At 45.5% G+C, this 20,528-nt stretch overlaps 1 protein-coding gene across 1 annotated transcript in view; it reads left to right on the plus strand.

Moving 5' to 3' along the window:
• The first annotated feature begins 17,188 nt into the window (after positions 1-17,188).
• LOC100560352 (heparan sulfate glucosamine 3-O-sulfotransferase 4) overlaps positions 17,189-20,528 on the plus strand; it is a 119,430-nt gene continuing 116,090 nt past the window's right edge. Inside the window, exon 1 of the mRNA XM_062964708.1 lies at positions 17,189-17,874. Within this exon, the coding sequence (XP_062820778.1) occupies positions 17,411-17,874 (464 nt within the window). The 5' untranslated portion in view covers positions 17,189-17,410. The remainder of the gene's footprint in view (positions 17,875-20,528) is intronic.

The raw sequence follows: 20,528 nt of genomic DNA on the forward strand, positions 1-20,528 counted from the left end.
TGTCCAACCCTCTTTCCCTCTCTCCTGAAGCAAGAAAATTGGAGAGAAAGAGAGACCTCCTTTTCTCCCTCCCCGGCCTGGTAATGCACATAATTAGCATGCAAATGACCCCCTCCCTTCCTGTGCCCCCAGTTCCCCCAAAAGCGGATCCGGCCTGGGCTTCCACCTCGGCTCCGAAGAGCAGCAAAGCCTGGCTCTGGGGCAGGAAGGCCCTTGAGCCGAGGAAGGCAAACAGCTTCTGAAGAAGCGATTTAATGAGCCAAGGCAAAGCAACGCGCCTGAAACGGCTGCCAGAAGGTGCCACTGGTTCGAGCAGAACATCTTGGCACCATGTTATATTTGCATGGATTTACATAATTTTTATGTCAGACCATATGGAATGGGCCTTCACCGATGGTAGGGACGTCTCTCGAACTGACTGTCTCCGTACCCCACAGTTGCTCACTTTCAATATACATACATATATATAAATATATATATATATATATGAAAGAGAGAGAATGACAGAGAATCTTCTTGTTGCCTACTAATTTGGAAGGATTAAGCAGCCGCAGCAGGTTCTGCTGTGTCTGTCACATGCAGTCGCTGCTGAAATAATAGAACTGTTTTAAGGAAAGCAAGAGGCTTCTCGGGAATGCACAATTTCTCCCTTTCGCCGGAAGGAAAGAAATGCTTTCCCTTTGGCTTTTGTTTCCTCGGAGAGAAGAAAGGCAGGAGGCTGGAAGCAGAGGGAGCCACACTCTCTCAGCCTTATCCTGGTTGATATGGGAAGATCCCAAGGGAAGCGGCAGCTTTGGTAGTGTGTTTACTTATTTTTATTTACCACTAGCTTGGGGACCCGGCGGTGCCCGGGTTATTTGAAAAAGGCATTATTTGTATTTGAATGTAAGGTATTCTCAGTTTAGAGTGGGTGAACTACAATTCCCAGAATCGGGGCCGGGCTGTGGCGCAGGCTGTTGAGCAGCTGCAATAAATCACTCTGACCATGAGGTCATGAGTTCGAGGCCAGCCCGTGGCGGGGTGAGCACCCGTCAATTAAAAATAAAAAATAGCCCCTGCTCTTGCTGACCTAGCAACCCGAAAGATAGTTGCATCTATCAAGTAGGAAATAAGGTACCACTTATAAAAAGTGGGGAGGCAAATTTAACTAATTTACGACCTGGAATGAGGAAGTGCCGTCAGAGTGGATGATGAAGCAGCTGCTCCCCGCTGTGGCCAGAATCGAACATCCCCTCAGGAGAAGGTTAAATTGCCTCTGCGTCTGTCTGTCTCGGTCTCTGTTTGATGTGTTTATGGGCATTGAATGTTTGCCCTATATGTACATAATGTGATCCGCCCTGAGTCCCCTTCGGGGTGAGAAGGGCGGAATATAAATACTGTAAATAATAATAAATAATAATAATACTTCCCAAACCCTGCCAGTATTCAAAGTTGGCCATTTTGGGTCCACAGCAGGCAATGTTGAGTCTGTGTGCCAAGTTTAGTCCAGATCCATCATTGGCTGGGTTCAGTGGTCTTTGGATGCAGGTGAACTACAACTCCCAAAATCAAGGCCCATTCCCACAAAACCCTGCAGTATGTTCAGTTGGTCATGAGGCTTCTCTGTGCAAAGTTTGGTCCTGGTCCATTGTCGGTGGGAATCACTGTTTTTCTGGATGCAGGAGAACTATAACTCTCTTTCCCCCAAACTTGTCCAATAAATTCTGTTGGTTATGGGGACTCTGTGTGCGAAGTGTGGTCCTGGTCTATTATCGGTGGGGTTCAAAGTGCTCATTCATTGCAGGTGAACTATAAATCCCAGTGGCTACTACTCTCAAATGTCCAGGCCAATTCCCCTCAAAACCCATCAGTATTCAAATCTGAGCATATTGGGTATGCATGGCAAGTGTGGTCCAGACCATTGTTTGGGTTCATAGTGTTCTGGGTGTAGGTGAACTACAACTCCTCTACATTCCCCAGTAGGACTCACAGTGTTTTGACTTGATGCAGGGTGAACTACAACTTCCACCATGTGGAGTCAATCCCAAAACTCCTCCAGTAAGTTTAGTTGCTGCTCAGTACTGCTCTGTTTGTTATGCAGACAGATATATTTAATATCTATCTATATATCTACTAGCTGTGCCTGGTCACGTGTTGCTGTGGCGAAGTAAGGTGATGCTGTACTGTATATTGATAATCTTAAATTATCTGCTTAGAACTGGATTATATGAGGCCCCTTCTTCATAGCTGTATAAAATGCACACTGAAGTGGATTATATGGCAGTGTGGAGTCAAGATAATCCAGTTCAAAGCAGATAATATAAGATTCTAAATGGGTATAGCTGTGTGGAAGGGCCTTGAGTCTACACTGCCATATAATCCAGTACAAATTAGATAATCTGTGGAAGAGGCCTAAGTGAGGCCTAAGTCTGCCTGTCCCCTGGGCTGAGTAGGTTGCTAGGGGACCAAGTGGGCGGAGCTTAACCTTCTAACTGGCAGAATTGGATAAAAACCATTATTCCTCTCCCTCTAATTAGAACTTTTTCTTTTCTTTTTGTTGTATCAACCTAGAGCCGTGGATGATGGGTTGTGTTGTCAGATTTCGAGGTTGGGGGGTCTGTAGTTTTGTTGTTTTGCCCGGCGCCCTGATTCCATCACTCTTTTATATATATAGATATCTATAGAAGATAGAAGATATAGATATATAGATATATATATAGGGGCCGGGCTGTGGCACAGCTGGCTAGTAACCAGCTGCTATAAATCACTACTGACCGAGAGGTCATGAGTTCGAAGCCCGGGTCGGGTTAAGCCTCCAACCATTAATAGCCCCGGCTTGCTGTTGACCTATGCAGCCCCGAAAGACAGTTGCACCTGTCAATTAGGGAAATTTAGGGACGCTTTATGCGGGAGGCTAATTTACAACACCATAAAACTGCCAGCAAAACACGAGGAAAGGAATGAGGAAGTACAGCCACTACTGGACAGTGAAGCAACAGCTCCCCCTGTGTCCGGAATCGTGAAAGCTGGAAAAATGTTAAAAATGCCTCTGAATCTTGTCTAATGTATGTGGTTTGTCTGTTGGCATTGAATGTTTGCCATATATGTGTTCATTGTAATCCTCCCTGAGTCCCCTTCGGGGTGAGAAGGGCGGAATATAAATACTGTAAATAAATAAATATAGATATTTATATCCCGCCTTTCTCTATCCCGAGGGGGACTCAAGGCGGCTCCGTGGGAGGACATCCGGAGACATTGGTTGGCATCTGGCTGGGAGTTGCCAGCTCTGTGCACCAACTTGCAATGGCTCCCTTTGGAATTGAAGCTATGCACAATGGTCGTATTCCTTTGGGAAGCGTTGTTGTAGCTGCACCGTCGGGACCAGAAGCCGAGTAAACAGCATGGCTGTTATACAGTGTATTGCAGACAAGACAAGGAAAAGGGTCTCGATGCCCATCAACACAGCCGTGACTCCCCCAGAACAGAGCGGAATAGAGTCATGGGTATTGCCGTGAGAATTATTATTATTTTATTATGACACAGCAAACAAGATAGACATGCTGGATTTCATATCACAAAATCACAAGTCGAACACTTCCCAAGTGTCTAGGACTGTGTGATGTATTTTCGGATGATGCGCGCATATCCCAGCAGGGTGGCCTTTTGCAATTGACAGATCGTAATTTTGTCAATGTCTATTGTTTCCAAATGCCGGCTGAGATCTTTTGTCATGGCACCCAATGTGCCCATCACCACCGGGACCACCTGCACTGGTTTCTGCCAGAGTCTTTGAAGTTCAATCTTGAGGTCCTGATAGGGCTAAGTTTTTCCTCTTGTTTTTCGTCAATGTGACTGTCACCTGGGATGGCAACATCAATGATCCAAACCTTTTTCCTTTCCACAACTGTGATGTCTGGTGTGTTGTGTTCCAGAACTTTGTCAGTATGGATTCGGAAGTCCCACGGTATCTTTGCGTGCTCATTTTCCAATACTTTTACAGGTTTGTGATCCCACCAGTTCTTTGCTGCTGGGAGGAGGTACTTGAGGCATAAGTTCCAATGGATCATTTGGGCCACATGGTTGTGCCTCTGTTTGTAGTCTGTCTGTGCGATTTTCTTACAGCAGCTGAGGATGTGATCAATGGTTTCATCGGTTTCCTTGCATAGTCTGCATTTTGGGTCATCAGCTGATTATTATTATTATTATCATTATTAGTAAAATTCCAAGGATTGAAGAAATAGGATGGAGAGTTTGAAAAAAGAACAACTGCTAAGCTCTTTCTAAAACAACAACACACAACTCAGTGAAGACTGAGCATACTCAAAGACATTGCATTTGATATGTACATTGGGATAGCACACATGTTTTCTTTGTGTGTGTGTGTGTGTGTGTCAGGAGCAACCGGAGTTGCTTCTGGAGTGAGAGAATTGGCCGTCTGCAAGGACGTTGCCCAGGGACGCCCGGATGTTTTGATGTTTTTACCATCCTTGTGGGAGGCTTCTTTCATGTCCCCGCATGGAGCTGGAGCCGACAGAGGGAACTCATCCGCGATCCCCCCGGGTGGGATTCGAACCTGGCAGCTTTCAGGTCAGCAACCCGACCTTCAAGTTTTTATCCCCAAGGCCACCGGAGGCTCCTGCACACATGTTGAAGGGACCATAAGCTAGAAAATAGAAAACATTTGCTTATGTGGCTTTGCATATGCCCCTCCCTTCATGTGAGCTGGTGCCTTTCTCCAGAAAGTTCCAAGACCAAAAATTAGCTAGAAATCAACAAGTGAGGTCACAGGTATCACATATGCCAAGTGGGTGTGGAAGGTGAGGAAAACCCTCAGCCACTGGTCAATTTTAGATAAGCCAAAGGTATATATTCTTTGTTTGCTACGCACATGTTGCGACGGCCATTTGCATGGTACAGACCCACTAGAGTGGGTTCCTACAGCTGTTTTGCCTTATCATCAGCTGTGATAACAATAAAAAGCTTGTTTTATTGCTCTCTTGGAATTCTCTCCTTTACTTCCCCTCCGGGCCGGTCCCTAACAATGTGGTTGTTGGACCACATTTGCCACTCAAAGCAAAGGTCACACAATCGATGCTCAGCTCGGTCTGCTGTCACTGAACCCTTCCTTGGCCTGGAGAATGGCTTGTATGGTTTCCATGGTCCCTTCCAAGTTCGCACTCAATGCTTCTTCAGCACCTTATGCCTGTATATGTTGTGCCATCGTAAAAGCAAATTACACCTCCTGTTCCATATTTTTGTTCCCCAAGAGACTCGAAAGAGCAGCTGTTCCTCCTGGGATGGTGGGAATGTCTGTGAGATATCGGGAAAGCCCAGAAACAGGCTGGGGCCTCCGTCTCCTCCTTTTCCCAAGAAACACAACCAACATCCCTTGGTCTCTGTCTCCCCAGAGCAGTCGCAGGGGCCAGGCCTCCGTTTCCCACTAAATGGCCTTGTTTGACCTCCTGAGTAACAAAGAGAAACATTCTGGATGAGTTTTTTCCACTTTCTGGGTTGCCTTGGTCTTCGATGTGCTGCTTGGTCTGGATAACAAGCCTTATGAGGAGCGGCTTAAAAAGCTGGGCATGTTTAGCCTGCAGAAGAGAAAGTGGGAGGAGACATGATGAAGACCATGTATAAATATGTGAGGGGAGAGCAAGCTTGTTTTCTGCTGCCCTGGAGATGCAGAACAATAGATTCAAACTACAGGAAATGAGATTCCACTTGAACATTAGGAAGAACTTCCTCACTGTGATTGCTGTTCAGCAGTGAAACTCTCTGCCGCAGTGTGGTGGAGGCTCCTTCTTTGGAGGCTTTGAAATAGAGCCTGGATGGCCATCTGTCAGAGGTGTTTTGAATGCAATTTTCGTGCTTCTTGGCAGAAAGGGGTTGGACTGGGTGGCCCACGAGGTCTCTTTCAACTCTATGATTCCCGGTTCCTCCTGTTCAAAGACAAAAAGCACCACTTTGCTTTATGTAGACTTCATGCTCTTGTTAGGCAACTCCATGGTCCTGGTCCACAGAGCCACACTCCTTCCCTTCCAAACTGTTGGGTTTCATCCCTGGATAGCACAATTATAGAATCATAGAATAGTAGAGTTGGAAGAGACCTCATGGGCCATCCAGTCCAACCCCCTGCTAAGAAGCAGGAAATCGCGTTCAAAGCACCCCTGACAGATGGCCATCCAGCCTCTGCTTAAAAGCCTCCAAAGAAGGAGGGAGAGAGTTCCACTGCCGAACAGCCCTTCTCACAGTGAGGAAGTTCTTCCTGATGTTCAGGTGGAATCTCCTTCCCTGTAGTTTGAAGCCATTGTTCCATTGCGTCCTAGTCTGCAGGGCAGCAGAAAACAATCTTGCTCCCTCCTCCCTATGACTTCCCCTCACATATTTGTACATGGCTATCATGTCTCCTCTCAGCCTTCTCTTTTGCAGGCTAAACATACCCAGTTCTTTAAGCCGCTCCTCACAGGGCTTGTTCTCCAGACACTTGATCATTTGAGTCACCGTCCTCTGGATACATTCCAGCTTGTCAACATCTCCCTTCAACTGCGGTGCCCAGAATTGGACACAGTGTGATTCCAGGTCTGACCAGGCAGAATAGAATAAGGGGGAGCAGGACTTCCCTGGATCTAGACGCTATTCCCTTATTGATGCAGGCCAGAATCCCGTTGGCTTTTTTAGCTGCCGCATCACATTGTTGGCTCATGTTTAACTTGTTGTCCACGAGAACTCCTAGATCTTTTTCGCACACACTGCTGTCAAGCCAGGCATCGTCCCTCAGTCTGTATCTTTGCATTTCCATTTTTCTGCTGAAGTGAAGTCTCTGTTGAACTTCATTTTGTTAGTTTCGGCCCATCTCTCTAGTCTGTCAAGATCGTTTTGGATTCTGCTCCTGTCTTCTGGAGTGTTGGCTCTCCCTCCCAGTTTGGTCCCGTCTGCAAACTTGATGATCGTGCCTTCTAACCCTTCGTCTAAGTCGTTAATAAAGATCCTGAACAGAACCGGGCCCAGGACGGAGCCCTGCGGCACTCCACTTGTCACTTCTTTCCAAGATGAAGACGACGCATTGGTGAGAATCACCCTTTGGGTTCGTTCGCTTAACCAATTACAGATCCACCTAACCGTAGTTTTGTCTAGCCCACATTTTACTAGTTTGTTTGACAGAAGGTCGTGGGGGACTTTGTCGAAGGCCTTACTGAAATCCAGGTACGCTACATCCACAGCGTTCCCTGTATCGACCCAATTCGTAACTCTGTCGAAAAAAGAGATCAGATTAGTCTGGCATGACTTGTTTTTGGTAAATCGATGTTGACTATTAGCAATGATCACATTTGTTTCTAAGTGTTCGCAGACCACCACTACAAGGAACAAGCCTTGTAGTCATCAGGTTTCCAGTCCTCAATGAGTAACTAGAAGATGAGATTTAGCAAGATAGACTTGGGCCTGATAGTCACTCTTAACGAAGTGTGATGACCGTGACCCATCCGCCGAAGCCAATCTGCTGGGGGCAGTCGCCTGTTTTCCTGGGGGCCAAGAGGACTTCTTTCCTCTTTTCCTTCCTTGCAAAAGGCGGGAGCCCCGGCATCACTCAGCGAAGGCAGAGACCTCGAGAGATGTTTAAATTACTCTCCCTGCCATAAATCAAAGGCAGAAACAAGACTAAGCCGGGCTCCCTCCTGTTGCCGAGCTGGAAAAAAGGCGCTGGTATATTTATGGTGGTGGCAGAAAGAGCAGCCAGCTGCTGCTACAGTGGGGAAAAAAATTAATCCGCTTGCGGAGTTTGGTGTGTCTTCTGTCTCTGTGTCTGTCCAGGGACCACGGGGTCCACGAGGAGTGTGCAAAAGGCTGTATGACTATCTGTCAGGAGGACCTTGGTTGTGTCTTCCTGCATGATGGAAAGGGGTTGGACTGGATGGCCTTTGGGGTCTCTCCCGTTTCAATGCAAAGCTCATTAACTGTGCTTTCCCCTTCTGCAAATGAATTTGTCCTATGTGCAGCCACTGAGAGAGTCACAAATCCTAACTGTGTGTAATCTGTGTTGTCGAAGACTCCCATGGCCAAAATCACTGGGTTGCTGTGAGTTTTTCAATGAATATCTCATTGAGTCTTAACCAATTCAACATCTGAGTTTTTCCGGCTGTGTGGCCATGTTCCAGTAGCATTCTCTCCTGATGTTTTACCTGCATCTGTGGTTGGCACCTTCAGGGGTCTGTTGGAAGTGAGGCAAGTGGGGTGTGTTCATATCTATATTGGTAAAGGTAAAAGTTTCCCCTGACGTTAAGTCCAGTCATGTTCGATTTTGTGGGTTGGTGCTCATCTCCATTTCTAAGCCAAAGAGCCGGCATTGTCCATAGACTCCTCCAAGGTCATGTGGCCACTGGCATGACTGCATGGAATGCTGTTATATATATCTATATATCTGTGGAATAATGTCCAGGGTGGGAGAAAAAAAACTTTATCTATCCAAAGCAAGTGTAAATGTTACAATTAGCAAAGCTTGAATAGCATTGAGTAGCCACTCTGGATCATGGGACCACCCTGGCAACCATCATGTCAGACTACAGAGAAAAGCCATTGAAATCCATGAGCATATGAACATCTTCAATAGAAAGGAGGGAATCATGAAAATAAACAAGTATTTTTTTTAAAAAAACAACAACAACAGAATCAAGAACACTCCAAAACAGGAGAACTCCAGACAGCAAACAATGAAGTGCCAGTGAACACTTCCCAAAACAGAGGGTGCCTCCAGGCAACAACAGCCAAGCTACCTCTATGCAGATACCCTCACTGACTGACTTTGCAGCTTCATGGCTACTCAATGCTATTCAAGCTTGCTAATTGCAACATTTAATCTTGCTTTGAACAGATAAAGTTTTATTCTCCCACCCTGGACATTATTCCACAGATAGATAGATAGATAGATAGATAGATAGATAGATATATGTATAATATTGTATTATGTTAACATATTATTATCAATATTATAAGTATATACTATATATATATATATATATATATATATATATATATATATATATTTAAAATATTGTATATACAGTAGACTCACTTATCCAACATAAACGGGCCAGCAGAATGTTGGATAAGCGAATATGTTGGATAATAAGGAGGCATTAAGGAAAAGCCTATTAAACATCAAATTAGGTTATCATTTTACAAATTAAGCACCAAAACATCATGTTATACAACAAATTTGACAGAAAAAGTAGTTCAACATGCAGTAATGCTATGCAGTAATTACTGTATTTACAAATTTAGCACCAAAATATCATGATGTATTGAAAACATTGACTACAAAAATGCGTTGGACAATCCAGAACGATGGATAAGCGAGTGTTGGATAAGTGAGACTCTACTGTACTTATAATATTGATAATAACATTATAATGTAATACAATATTATACTATTAATAATACAATGTAATAATATTAATTATATATTATATATTAAATGTAATATTATTAATAATATTACCATATAATGATATAGTACAATATAGTAATTTCATGCTTATATTGTGCGATGCTAATAATATATTGTATGTACATTTGATTTGTAAGCCGCTCTGAGTCCCCTCTGGGGTGAGAAGAACAGGATATAAATGTAGTAAATAATAAATAAATAAATATATAACAATCCACTTGCCTCACTTCCAACAGACTTCTTTTTTTAAAAAATAAATTTTTATTAAAGTCATTTGCCAAGGGGTGTGAATCACATCGACCATTACACACAGTGAAGAGGGATAACATGGGGGTAAGAAAAAAAAATATAGGAGGTTAGGAGAAATCTATTAATCGAAACCCTACATCAGGAAACAAAAGGAAAAAGAAAAAGAGGACAGAAACAGAAAACAGAAAGCAAAAAACAAAAAAATCAGAACATCACTTAAATACTAACAGTTATCACATATAATTAAAATTGACTTCCATCAGATGTGTGTTGTTATGTATCGTATTCATTTGGTACAAACTATACCCTTGTATTTCCTCTTCTATTTGTTTGTTGTATTATTTTTCTCTCCTTTCGTGTTTATTCCGGGGCAGTTGTGTAGTCTTTTATCTTTGGCTATTGTATCCTTATATTATCACTTTACAGTTCTCTGTTCTTAAATAGTTTGTAACTAATTCCCAATCTGTTTGTTTTTTGGGTTTGCCTTGAGTGTTCGATAATAAGTATGTTAATTTGTCTGCACTCATAATTTCCAAAATTTTAATAAACCAGTTTTTTATATCCTGACTGTTTTTTTCCCCCCTCCATCCCTTAGCATATGTTATTCTTGCTGCTGTTATCAGATAATTAAATAAGATTTCTTTATTTTTTTTCCTCTACGTTGTCATACATACCCAGGAGGAGCAACTTGGGGTCTAGAACTAATCTTAATTTGAAGTATTCTCTGTATATTCCTATGTATTTCTTTCCAGAATTCTTTTGCTTTTGCACAGTGGAAATACGTGCCTTCCTTTTCACCACACTTCCAGCATTTATTTGAAGTAGACTTACAGTATTTTGATAATTTCTGTGGGGTCAGATACCATCTATAAAAATTTTCAGCCAGCTTTCTTTTCGTTCTAATGAGTACGTAAATTTTAGTCTACGATTCCAAGCTCTTTCCCATTCACTTCCAACAGACTTCTGAAGATGCCAGCCACAGATGCAGGTGAAACGTTATGAGAAAATGCAACTGGAACATGGCCATACAGTCTGGAAATCTCACAGCAACCCAAATGTCCATGTTTTTAGTCCTTAGACTGGACACTGGTCAACTGCAGAAGATGTATGAGCCAAGTAGGGCAAAGATGTTTGTTGCCAGTGGCTTTGCTCTGGTGGACGTCCCTGTGGTCTTCATTGTGTCCATCTGGTCAAACCCCAGAGTCCTGACACCACATGGCTTCATTTTAGGACCTTATGAAATAGATCTGTCGCCATCATTTTCGTTGTTTAAATAGAGTTTGAAGGGAGGCCTCTGCCCGCTCAGTTCTATGGCTCTCCCCTCTTACCCTGCTGCCGTAAGGTCTTAAAAACCGAAATTAGAAGTGCATTAACATTATTAAAATTCCCGAGCATTTTCATGCCTTCGCTGGAATCCAGGGAAGCATTAGGTCTTAGCGTATAATGCTTTCTTCCTAACTTGTTTTATGACGTGTCTATATATCTGAGCGGTATCATTTGCATTCGAAATCCTCCTGCAAGCGCGTTGGTGTGTCTGCATGCATTTGCGCCATCCCCGCACATCGAATATGCAACGTGGATGCATCTCAGGCTGAAACTGGGTTCAGAAAGAGATCCCTGCAAAGGGAGGGTTTGTTCCCAAAGAGGATTTGGAGGGACGCGATCACAGAGACAAAACAGGAAACCCAGTCCCCAATTAGAGGAAAAACAGGGACAGAGAAGGAAGAAGAGATGGTGCTTTGCTTCTTTAAAAAAAAGAACCTTTTCTCTTGTTAAACTTGGCATTGTTAGCTCAGTTGCAGACTTCAATCCATTTAATATTTGTACTTTAGTCTCCAAGATGTTGTCTCCAAATATATGAGAAATAGGGATCCCCGGTGGTGCAGCGGGTTAAACCACTGAGCTGCTGAACTTGCTGAGAGAAAGGCGGTTTGAATCCAGGGAGCGGAGTGAGCTCCTGCTATTAGCCCCAGCTTCTGCCAACCTAGCAGTTCGAAAACATGCAAATGTGAGTAGATCAATAGGTACTGTTTCTGCGGGAAGGTAACGGTGCTCCATGCAGTCATGCCGGTCACATGATCTATTTATTTATTTATTTATTTATTTACAGTACAGTAGAGTCTCACTTATCCAACACTCGCTTATCCAATGTTCTGGATTATCCAACGCATTTTTGTAGTCAATGTTTTCAATACATCGTGATATTTTGGTGCTAAATTCATAAATACAGTCATTACTACATTGCATTACTGCGTATTAAGCTACTTTTTCTTTCAAATTTGTTGTATAACATAATGTTTTTGAGCTTAATTTGTAAAATCATTACCTAATTTGATGTTTAATAGGCTTTTCCTTAATCCCTCCTTATTATCCAACATATTTGCTTATCCAACATTCTGCCGGCCCGTTTATGTTGGATAAGTGAGACTCTACTGTATTTATATTCCGCCCTTCTTTCTCACCCCGAAGGGGACTCAGGGCGGATTACAATGAACACATATATGGCAAACATTCAATGCCAACAGACGAACAACATACATTAGACAGACTCAGAGGCATTTTTAACATTTTTTCCAGCTTCACGATTCCGGCCACAGGGGGAGCTGTTGCTTCACCGTCCAGTAGTGGCTGTACTTCCTCATTCCTTTCCTCGTGTTTTGCTGGCAGTTTTATGGTGTTGTAAATTAGCCTCCCGCATAAAGCGTCCCTAAATTTCCCTAATTGACAGGTGCAACTGTCTTTCGGGGCTGCATAGGTCAACAGCAAGCCGGGGCTATTAATGGTCTAGGACAATGATGCATTTGCATTTGATGTGTCAAAATTCACCAAAAAACCTAGCATGACTCGGGTGGTGTGTCACTTCGAGAAAAGAACCATAATTCCACAATATATATAGTTTAAATAACAAAAATATATAATTGTAATATATAACTGTATTTAATAAATCAAAAACTATTTACTACCATTATTTCCATGTACAGCAATCTATGGTACCTCTTGCAGTTTCCACGCTGATTTCTCTCTATTGTAGCTTCAATGTAGTCATGAATAATGAATAATATAATAGTAATAATATAATAATATACTACAATAATAATAGAATAATAGAATATATATATCTATATATCTATATATATAAAAGGGTAATGAAATTTCGGCCTAGGACAAAACAACAAAACTACACATCCCAGAAACACTAAACTTGGCAGCACAGCCCTTCATCCATGCCTCTACGTTCATACAACAAAAAGAAAAGAAAAATAAAGTCCTAATTAGAGGGAGAAGAATAATTGTTTTTATCCAATTGCTGCCAGTAAGAAGGCAAAGCTCCACCCACTTGGTCTCCTAGCAACCCACTCAGCCCAGGGGACAGGCAGAGTTAGGCCTCACTTAGGCCTCTTCCACACTGCCTATAAAATACAGATTATCTGATTTTAACTGGATTATATGCCCGTGTAGACTCAAGGCCCTTCCACACAGCGATATAACCCATTTATAATGGACTTAATGTCAGGGGAAACCTTTACCTTTAAGGAGAAACATCTCAGGAGAAAGTGTGGAAAGTATGAGACATACAGAGGAAATTGCCTTGTGCTTTTTCTTTCACCCTGGGCCCATCCTTTGGAAATCCATCCAAATGCCATTTCCATCCAAAACCATAGAAAGGGAATATATAGTCCTCTCCCCGAAATAGGAACACTAGTACCTCCTCCTGCTGTGAAATGGTCTTGCTTTCTTAAGGAAGGCCACCCTGTTCTTCTCACATAACACCCACCCACACAGAAAACGGCACAGCCTTTTTGGATTGCATTGACAGTGATTGACAGTTGTTTCCTGTTGTTGTTGGAGGGCTAAGGGCATTTGACCCAGTTAGGTGAGTGATTGTTCCCTGTTCCTTGAAGAGTGTTTGTTTCTTGTTCTTTCAAGGCTCAGGGCATTTAACCAAGTGGCTGAACTCAAGTGGCAGTTGGGTTCCCACAGAAGTTGAGGAAGCACGAAGCCACCTTTGCTCCCTTGCTTCAGGTAAGCCTTGACTTAGATTGCACTAGGAAGCTGAGTGTGTGCTTGACTCCTGTAGTTAAAGGCTAGCTGCTCTGCTGGGGGCACCAGAAAGCTATGTGAGGGTTTGTTTTGAAGGTGAGGCTAGGTACTTCAGCTAGTAGTTGATTGACAGCTGTTTCCTGTTGTTGAAGGGTTAAGGACATTTGACCCAGTTAAGTGAGTTCCCTGTTCTTTGAAGACAGCATTTGAGTGAGTGTTTGTTGCCTGTTCTTTCAAGGCTAAGGGTGTTTAACCCAGTGGCTGAACTCAAGTAGCAGTTGGGTTCCCACAGAAGTTGAGGAAGCACGAAGCCACCTTTGCCCCCTTGCTTCAGGTAAGCCTTGACTTAGATTGCACTAGGAAGCTGAGTGTGTGCTTGCCTCCTGTAGTTAAAGGCTAGCTACTCTGCTGGGGGCACAAGAAAGCTGTAATAATAATAATAATAATAATAATAATAATAATAATAATAATAATAATAATAACTTTATTTTTATACCCCGCCCCATCTCCCCGAAGGGACTTGGAGTGGCTTACATGGGGCCATGCCCGACACAACAATACAATAACAGTAATAAGACAATAAAACAAAATTGCATCAATAAAACATCAACATCAGTAAAACAGTCATAAAAGTCAGCATACAACATAAAATGTTAAAAACGGGAGGCTAAAACATGGATCTGGGCCAAAGTGCAGAAAACTTCACATGGGAAAGGTAGTTTCAGAGCTAAAATATTCAATAAAGTGCAGAGTAATAAGTAATAGTGGCCAGGCATCCTATTGTTGAGTGGTTGTTTTGAAGGTGAGGCTAGGTACTTCAGCTAGTAGTTAATTGACAGTAGTTTCCTGTTGTTGGAGGGTTAAGGAATTTTGACCCAATAATAATAATAATAATAATAATAATAATAATAATAATAATAATAACAACAACAACGTGTTGTCGAAGGTTTTCATTGCCGGGATATTGCCTCTGAGGATGCCTGCCATAAATGTGGGCGAAACGTCAGAGATAATACTTCTGGAACATGGCCATACTGCCCGGAAAACATACAACAACCCAATAATAAAATAATAATAATAATAATAATAATAATAATAATAATAATAATAATAATGCTGTGCCAAAAGATCTCAGCTGGCATTTGGAAACAACAGACATTGACAAAATCATGATCTGCCAACTGCAAAAGGCCACCCTACTGGGATCTGCGCGCATCATCCGAAAATACATCACACAGTCCTAGACACTTGGGAAGTGTTCGAGTTGTGATTTTGTGATATGAAATCCAGCATATCTATCTTGTTTGCTGTGGCATAATAAAATAATAATAAACTTTATTCTTGTATCCCGCCCCATCTCTCAGGGCAGGTCACATGGGGACCAGGCCCAGCAATATACAATAAAAAACAACATAAAGTGCAATCCAGTCACAAAAAATTAAGTAATTGATGGTATTTTTCCTGTTGTTGGAGGAACTTTCTGCCCGGGAGTGTGATGGAGGCTCCTTCTTTAGAAGCTTTTAAGCAGAGGCTGGATGGCCATCTGTCGGGGGTGCTTTGAATGCGATTTTCCTGCTTCTTGGAGGAATGGGGATGGACTGGATAGCCCATGAGGTCTCTTCCAACTCTATGATTCTATGAAGCTTCCAGCTCCAAATAGACGAAGCCTGGCCAAAAGCACCCTACATGGACTGTCCCAAAAAACCATCACATTGGGAATCATGTGTGTTTGTTGTCGTTGTTTTAGGTGCTCGCCCAAATGGGGTTCCCTTTGGTTAAGAAAGATCTGGCAAGAGGAAAAGGTTCCATTGACGCAAATACGACAACAACATGTCACATTCACTCTGCAAAAGATGCCTCTGAAAAGGTAAATCAGCCTCTTTAGCAAGCCTTGCCAGTGCTGGCTTGTTATCAGCAAACGGTTGATTTTTATAGCAATTTTATATACCCATCGTAAAAACTGCTCAGAGCAGAAAGGGGTCCCATGTGGGAAGGTGTCAGAAGCCTTGCTTTAAAGGGCCTGGCAGCCAGAAGAGCCCATTCTGAAGACCTGTAATGAATGATGAACTAACTAACTAACACAATAACCCTGTGAAACTGTAGAAGCAAAGATAGTGTCAATGTTGGGTGTCTTTCCATTTTGGAGGCACCATTGGGAGCTTCATTGCGCTGTCTTTTTCTACCCCATTATAAATTTTTCAAAATAAAGCTTTTTTCAAAATAAAGTTTATTATTATACTAGCTGTGCCCGGCCATGCGTTGCTGTGGCGAAGTCTGGTAGTATGGGAAATAAAGTATTGATGAATTGGTGGTAGTTAAGGTCAAGGGTAAAGGTTTTCCCCTGTAGAGTGAAATCTCACTTATCCAACATTCACTTATCCAATGTTCTGGACTATGCAACACAGTCTGCCTTTTAGTAGTCAATGTTTTTGTAGACAGTGTTTTAAATTCATTGTGATATTTTGGTGGTAAATTTGTAAATACAGTAGAGTCTCACTTATCCAACACTCGCTTATCCAACGTTCTGGATTATCCAACGCATTTTTGTAGTCAATGCTTTCAATATATCATGATATTTTGGTGCTAAATTCATAAATACAGTAATTACTATATAGCATTACTGTGTACTGAACTACTTTTTCTGACAAATTTGTTGTCTAACATGATGTTTTGGTGCTTAATTTGTAAAATCATAACTTAATTTGATGTTTAATAGGGTTATCCTTAATTCCTCATTATCCAACATATTCGCTTATTCAACGTTCTGCCGGCCCGTTTATGTTGGATAAGTGAGACTCTACTGTACAGTAATTACTACATAGCATTAGTGCGCATGGAACTACTTTTTCTGTCAAATTGGTTGTCTAACATGATGTTTTGGTGCTTCATTTGTAAAATCATAACCTAATTTGATGTTTAATAGGCTTTTCCTTAATGTCTCCTTATTATCCAATATATTCGCTTATCCAACATTCTGCCAGCCCGTTTATGTTGGATAAGTGCGACTCTACTGTATATATTCTTTCCTTTCCTTACTTAGTTTCTCCATACCTCACAGCCTCTGAGGATGCCTGCCATAGATGTGGACGAAACGTCAGGAGAGAATGCTTCTGGAACATGGCCACACAGCCCCAAAGACATACAACAACCCTGTGATCCCGGCCATGAAAGCCTTTGACAACATGTTTTTGATGTTTTTACCATCCTTGTGGGAGGCGTCTCTCATGGAGCTGGAGCTGAGAGAGGGAGCTCATCCGCTCTCTCCCCGGGTGGGATTCGAACCTGGCAGCCTTCAGGTCAGCAACCCAACCTTCAAGTCACGAGGCTTTTATCCCCTAGGCCACCGGAGGCTCCTGCTTTGGGTTGGGAAGCTGGGGCCTGCTCCTGGGGGGACCTGGGCTTTGCCTCGATTCAGACTGGGAGGAGGGAAGAGGGGAGGGAGAGTGGGCGTGGCTTCCTCGCCGGGAGCGCGCTCCTTTGGCTCCGCCCCCTCCTCAGCTCAGTCAGTCTAGTCTGGTCTCCGGCAGAAACTTGGGAGGAGAGGAAGGGGACGGGTTGGCCGTGCCATGCGGGGATGCGGAGCCACGACTCGGCGCAGCATCGGCACCAGCCCCCGCAGGAGCAGCACCCCCGTGAGGCCGGGCTCCAGGGCGGTGGGGCGTCCGGCTGACAGGATGCGGCGGGCGCCGGGCAGGAGGCATGGCATCGGCGGCGGCGGTGGCGGCGGCGCCCTCTCCCGCGGGGCCCGGCTCGGCTCCCCCGGGGGGCCCTAAGCCGCCCCCGGCCCCCCGCCGCGGGAGGCGCCTCCTCTGCATGTGCAGCCTCTCGCTCTGCCTGACCTACGCCGCCTACAGCCTCATGGGGGGGCCGCCCCTGGCCCGCGCCCCCCCGCCCCCCACGCCCCGCGGGACGCGCCCCGCCCCCTCCCCCGAGACCCCGCCCCCCGCCGGCACCCCCTCCCCTTCCCCCTCGCCCTCGCCCTCGCCCTCCCCCTCCCCGGAGCCCGGCGAGCAGCGCCTCCCGCAAGCCGTGATCGTGGGGGTCAAGAAAGGCGGGACCCGCGCCCTCCTCGAGGCCCTGCGCGCCCACCCCGCCGTCCGCGCCGTCGGCACCGAGCCCCACTTCTTCGACCGCAACTACCACCGGGGCCTCCAGTGGTACAGGTCAGGCCGGGAGGAGGGCGGGAGGGAGGGAGCGGGAGGGGCCTCTGGATGTGCCGCCAAAAGTATAAGCATGGTGATAATGGTGACAGTAAGGATGATGGTGATCGTACTGGTACCCTTTCCCCCTTCCTCTTGGCCAGACCCGGAAGCCCCCCGCCCTTCTCTTTCGGGGGACGGGACCCTCCCCTCTCCCCTTCCTTCTCTCCTCCTCTCCTCTCGCTCTCCTCCCTTTCCCTCTCCTTTCCTCTCGCTCTCCCTTTCTTCTCCTCTTCCTCCTCCTCTCCCTCATCCCATTCGCCTCCCTCTCCTATTCTTCCTCCTCCCTCTCCTCTTCCTCTCCTCCTCCTCACTCTCTCCTCCTCCTCTCCCTTTCCCTCTCCTCTCCTTTTCCTCCTCCTCTCCCTCATCCCACTCTCCTCCCTCTCCTATTCTTCCTCCTCACTCTCTCCCTCATCCTCTCCTCCCTCTCCTCTTCCTCTTCTCCTCCTCTCCCTTTCTTCTCCTCTTCCTCCTCCTCCATCCCCTATTCTTCCTCCTCCCTCTCTTTCTCTTCTCTTCCTCCTCCCATCCCTCTCCCTCCTCCTCCTCTTCCTCCTCCTCCATCCCCTATTCTTCCTCCTCCCTTTCTCCCTCTTCTCCTGTCCTCCTTACCTGCTCCCTCCTCTCCTCTTCCTCCTCTCCCTCTCCCTTTCTTCTCCTCTTCCTCCTCCTCTCTCTCATCCCACTCTCCTCCCTCTCCTATTCTTCCTCCCCCTCTCTCCCTCTTCTCTTCCTCCTCCCATCACTCTCCCTTTCTTCTCCCTCTCCCTCATCCTCCCTCTCCTATTCCTCCTCCTCTCCCTCTGTATTCTTCCTCCTCCCTCTCTCCCTCTCCTCCTCCTCTCCATCTCCCTTTCTTCTCCTCTTCCTCCACCTCTCCCTCATCCTCCTCTCCTTCTCCCTCTCTTATTCTTCCTCCTCCCTCTCCTCTCCCTCTTCTCCTCACCCTCTCCCTCCTTTCCTCCTCCTCTCCCTTTCCTTCTCTCTTCCTCCCCCTCTCTCCCTCTTCTCTTCCTCCTCCTCCCATCACTCTCCCTTTCTTCTCCCTCTCCCTCATCCTCCCTCTCCTATTCCTCCTCCTCTCCCTCTGTATTCTTCCTCCTCCCTCTCTCCCTCTCCTCCTCCTCTCCATCTCCCTTTCTTCTCCTCTTCCTCCACCTCTCCCTCATCCTCCTCTCCTTCTCCCTCTCTTATTCTTCCTCCTCCCTCTCCTCTCCCTCTTCTCCTCACCCTCTCCCTCCTTTCCTCCTCCTCTCCCTTTCCTTCTCTCTTCCTCCCCCTCTCTCCCTCTTCTCTTCCTCCTCCTCCCATCACTCTCCCTTTCTTCTCCCTCTCCCTCATCCTCCCTCTCCTATTCCTCCTCCTCTCCCTCTGTATTCTTCCTCCTCCCTCTCTCCCTCTTCTCCTCCTCTCCATCTCCCTTTCTTCTCCTCTTCCTCCACCTCTCCCTCATCCTCCTCTCCTTCTCCCTCTCTTATTCTTCCTCCTCCCTCTCCTCTCCCTCTTCTCCTCACCCTCTCCCTCCTTTCCTCCTCCTCTCCCTTTCCTTCTCTCTTCCTCCTCTCCTTTCCCTCTCCCTCCTCTCCCTTTCCCTCTCTTCTCTTCTTCCTCTCCCTTTCACTCTCCTCTTCATCTTGTCCTCTCCCTCATCTCCTTCCTCCCCTCCTCCTATCCCTCTCCCTCATCCTCCTCTTTCTCCTCTCCCTCCTCTCCCCTTTCTCTCTCTTCTCTTCTTCCTCTCCCTCTCCCTTTCACTCTCCTCTTCCTCTTGTCCTCTCCCATCTCTCCTTCCTCTCCTCCTCCTCTCCCTCTCATCTCCCTCACGCTCCTATCCTTCTCAGCTCCACTCCCTTTCTCCCTCCCCTCTCACTCCTTCACCCTTTCCCCTCTCCTCTCCCTCTCTCCGCCCTCCTCATCTCCCTCTCCTTTCCTCCTGGTCTGGATGGCCCTTCCCTCTCTTCCTCCTTCCTCCTATCCTTCCTTTCTCCCTCCCTCCTTTGTTTCCCACCTCTCTCTTCCCCTTCTCCTCCCCTCTTTCCCTCCTTCTTCTCTACTTCCTTCTCCCTCTTTTCCGTTTCCTCCCTCTCTTTTCTTCCCTCCCTTTCCTTCTCTCTCCCTTCCCCCTTGTCTTTCTTTCCCTTCTTCTATTCTACTTCCTTTCTGCCAACCTAGCAGTTCGAAAACATGCAAATGTGAGTAGATCAATAGGTACCGCTCTGGCGGAAAGGTAACAGTGCTCCATGCAATCATGTCAGTGGCCATATGACTTGGGGGTGTCTGCGGACAAAGCCAGCTCTTCGGCTTAGAAATGGAGATGAGCACCAACCCCTAGAGTGTGAGTAGATCAATAGGTACTGCTCCGGTGGGAAGGTAACGGCGCTCCATGCAGTCATGCCCATGGCCACATGACCTTGGAGATGTCTACGGACAACGCCAGCTCTTCAGCTTAGAAATGGAGATGAGCACCAACCCCCAGAATGTGAGTAGATCAATAGGTACTGCTCCGGTGGGAAGGTAACGGCGCTCCATGCAGTCATGCCCATGGCCACATGACCTTGGAGATGTCTACGGACAACGCCGGCTCTTCAGCTTAGAAATGGAGATGAGCACCAACC

This window comes from Anolis carolinensis, unplaced genomic scaffold, assembly GCF_035594765.1.
Source record: "Anolis carolinensis isolate JA03-04 unplaced genomic scaffold, rAnoCar3.1.pri scaffold_13, whole genome shotgun sequence".
Classification (NCBI taxonomy): Eukaryota; Metazoa; Chordata; class Lepidosauria; order Squamata; family Dactyloidae; genus Anolis; species Anolis carolinensis.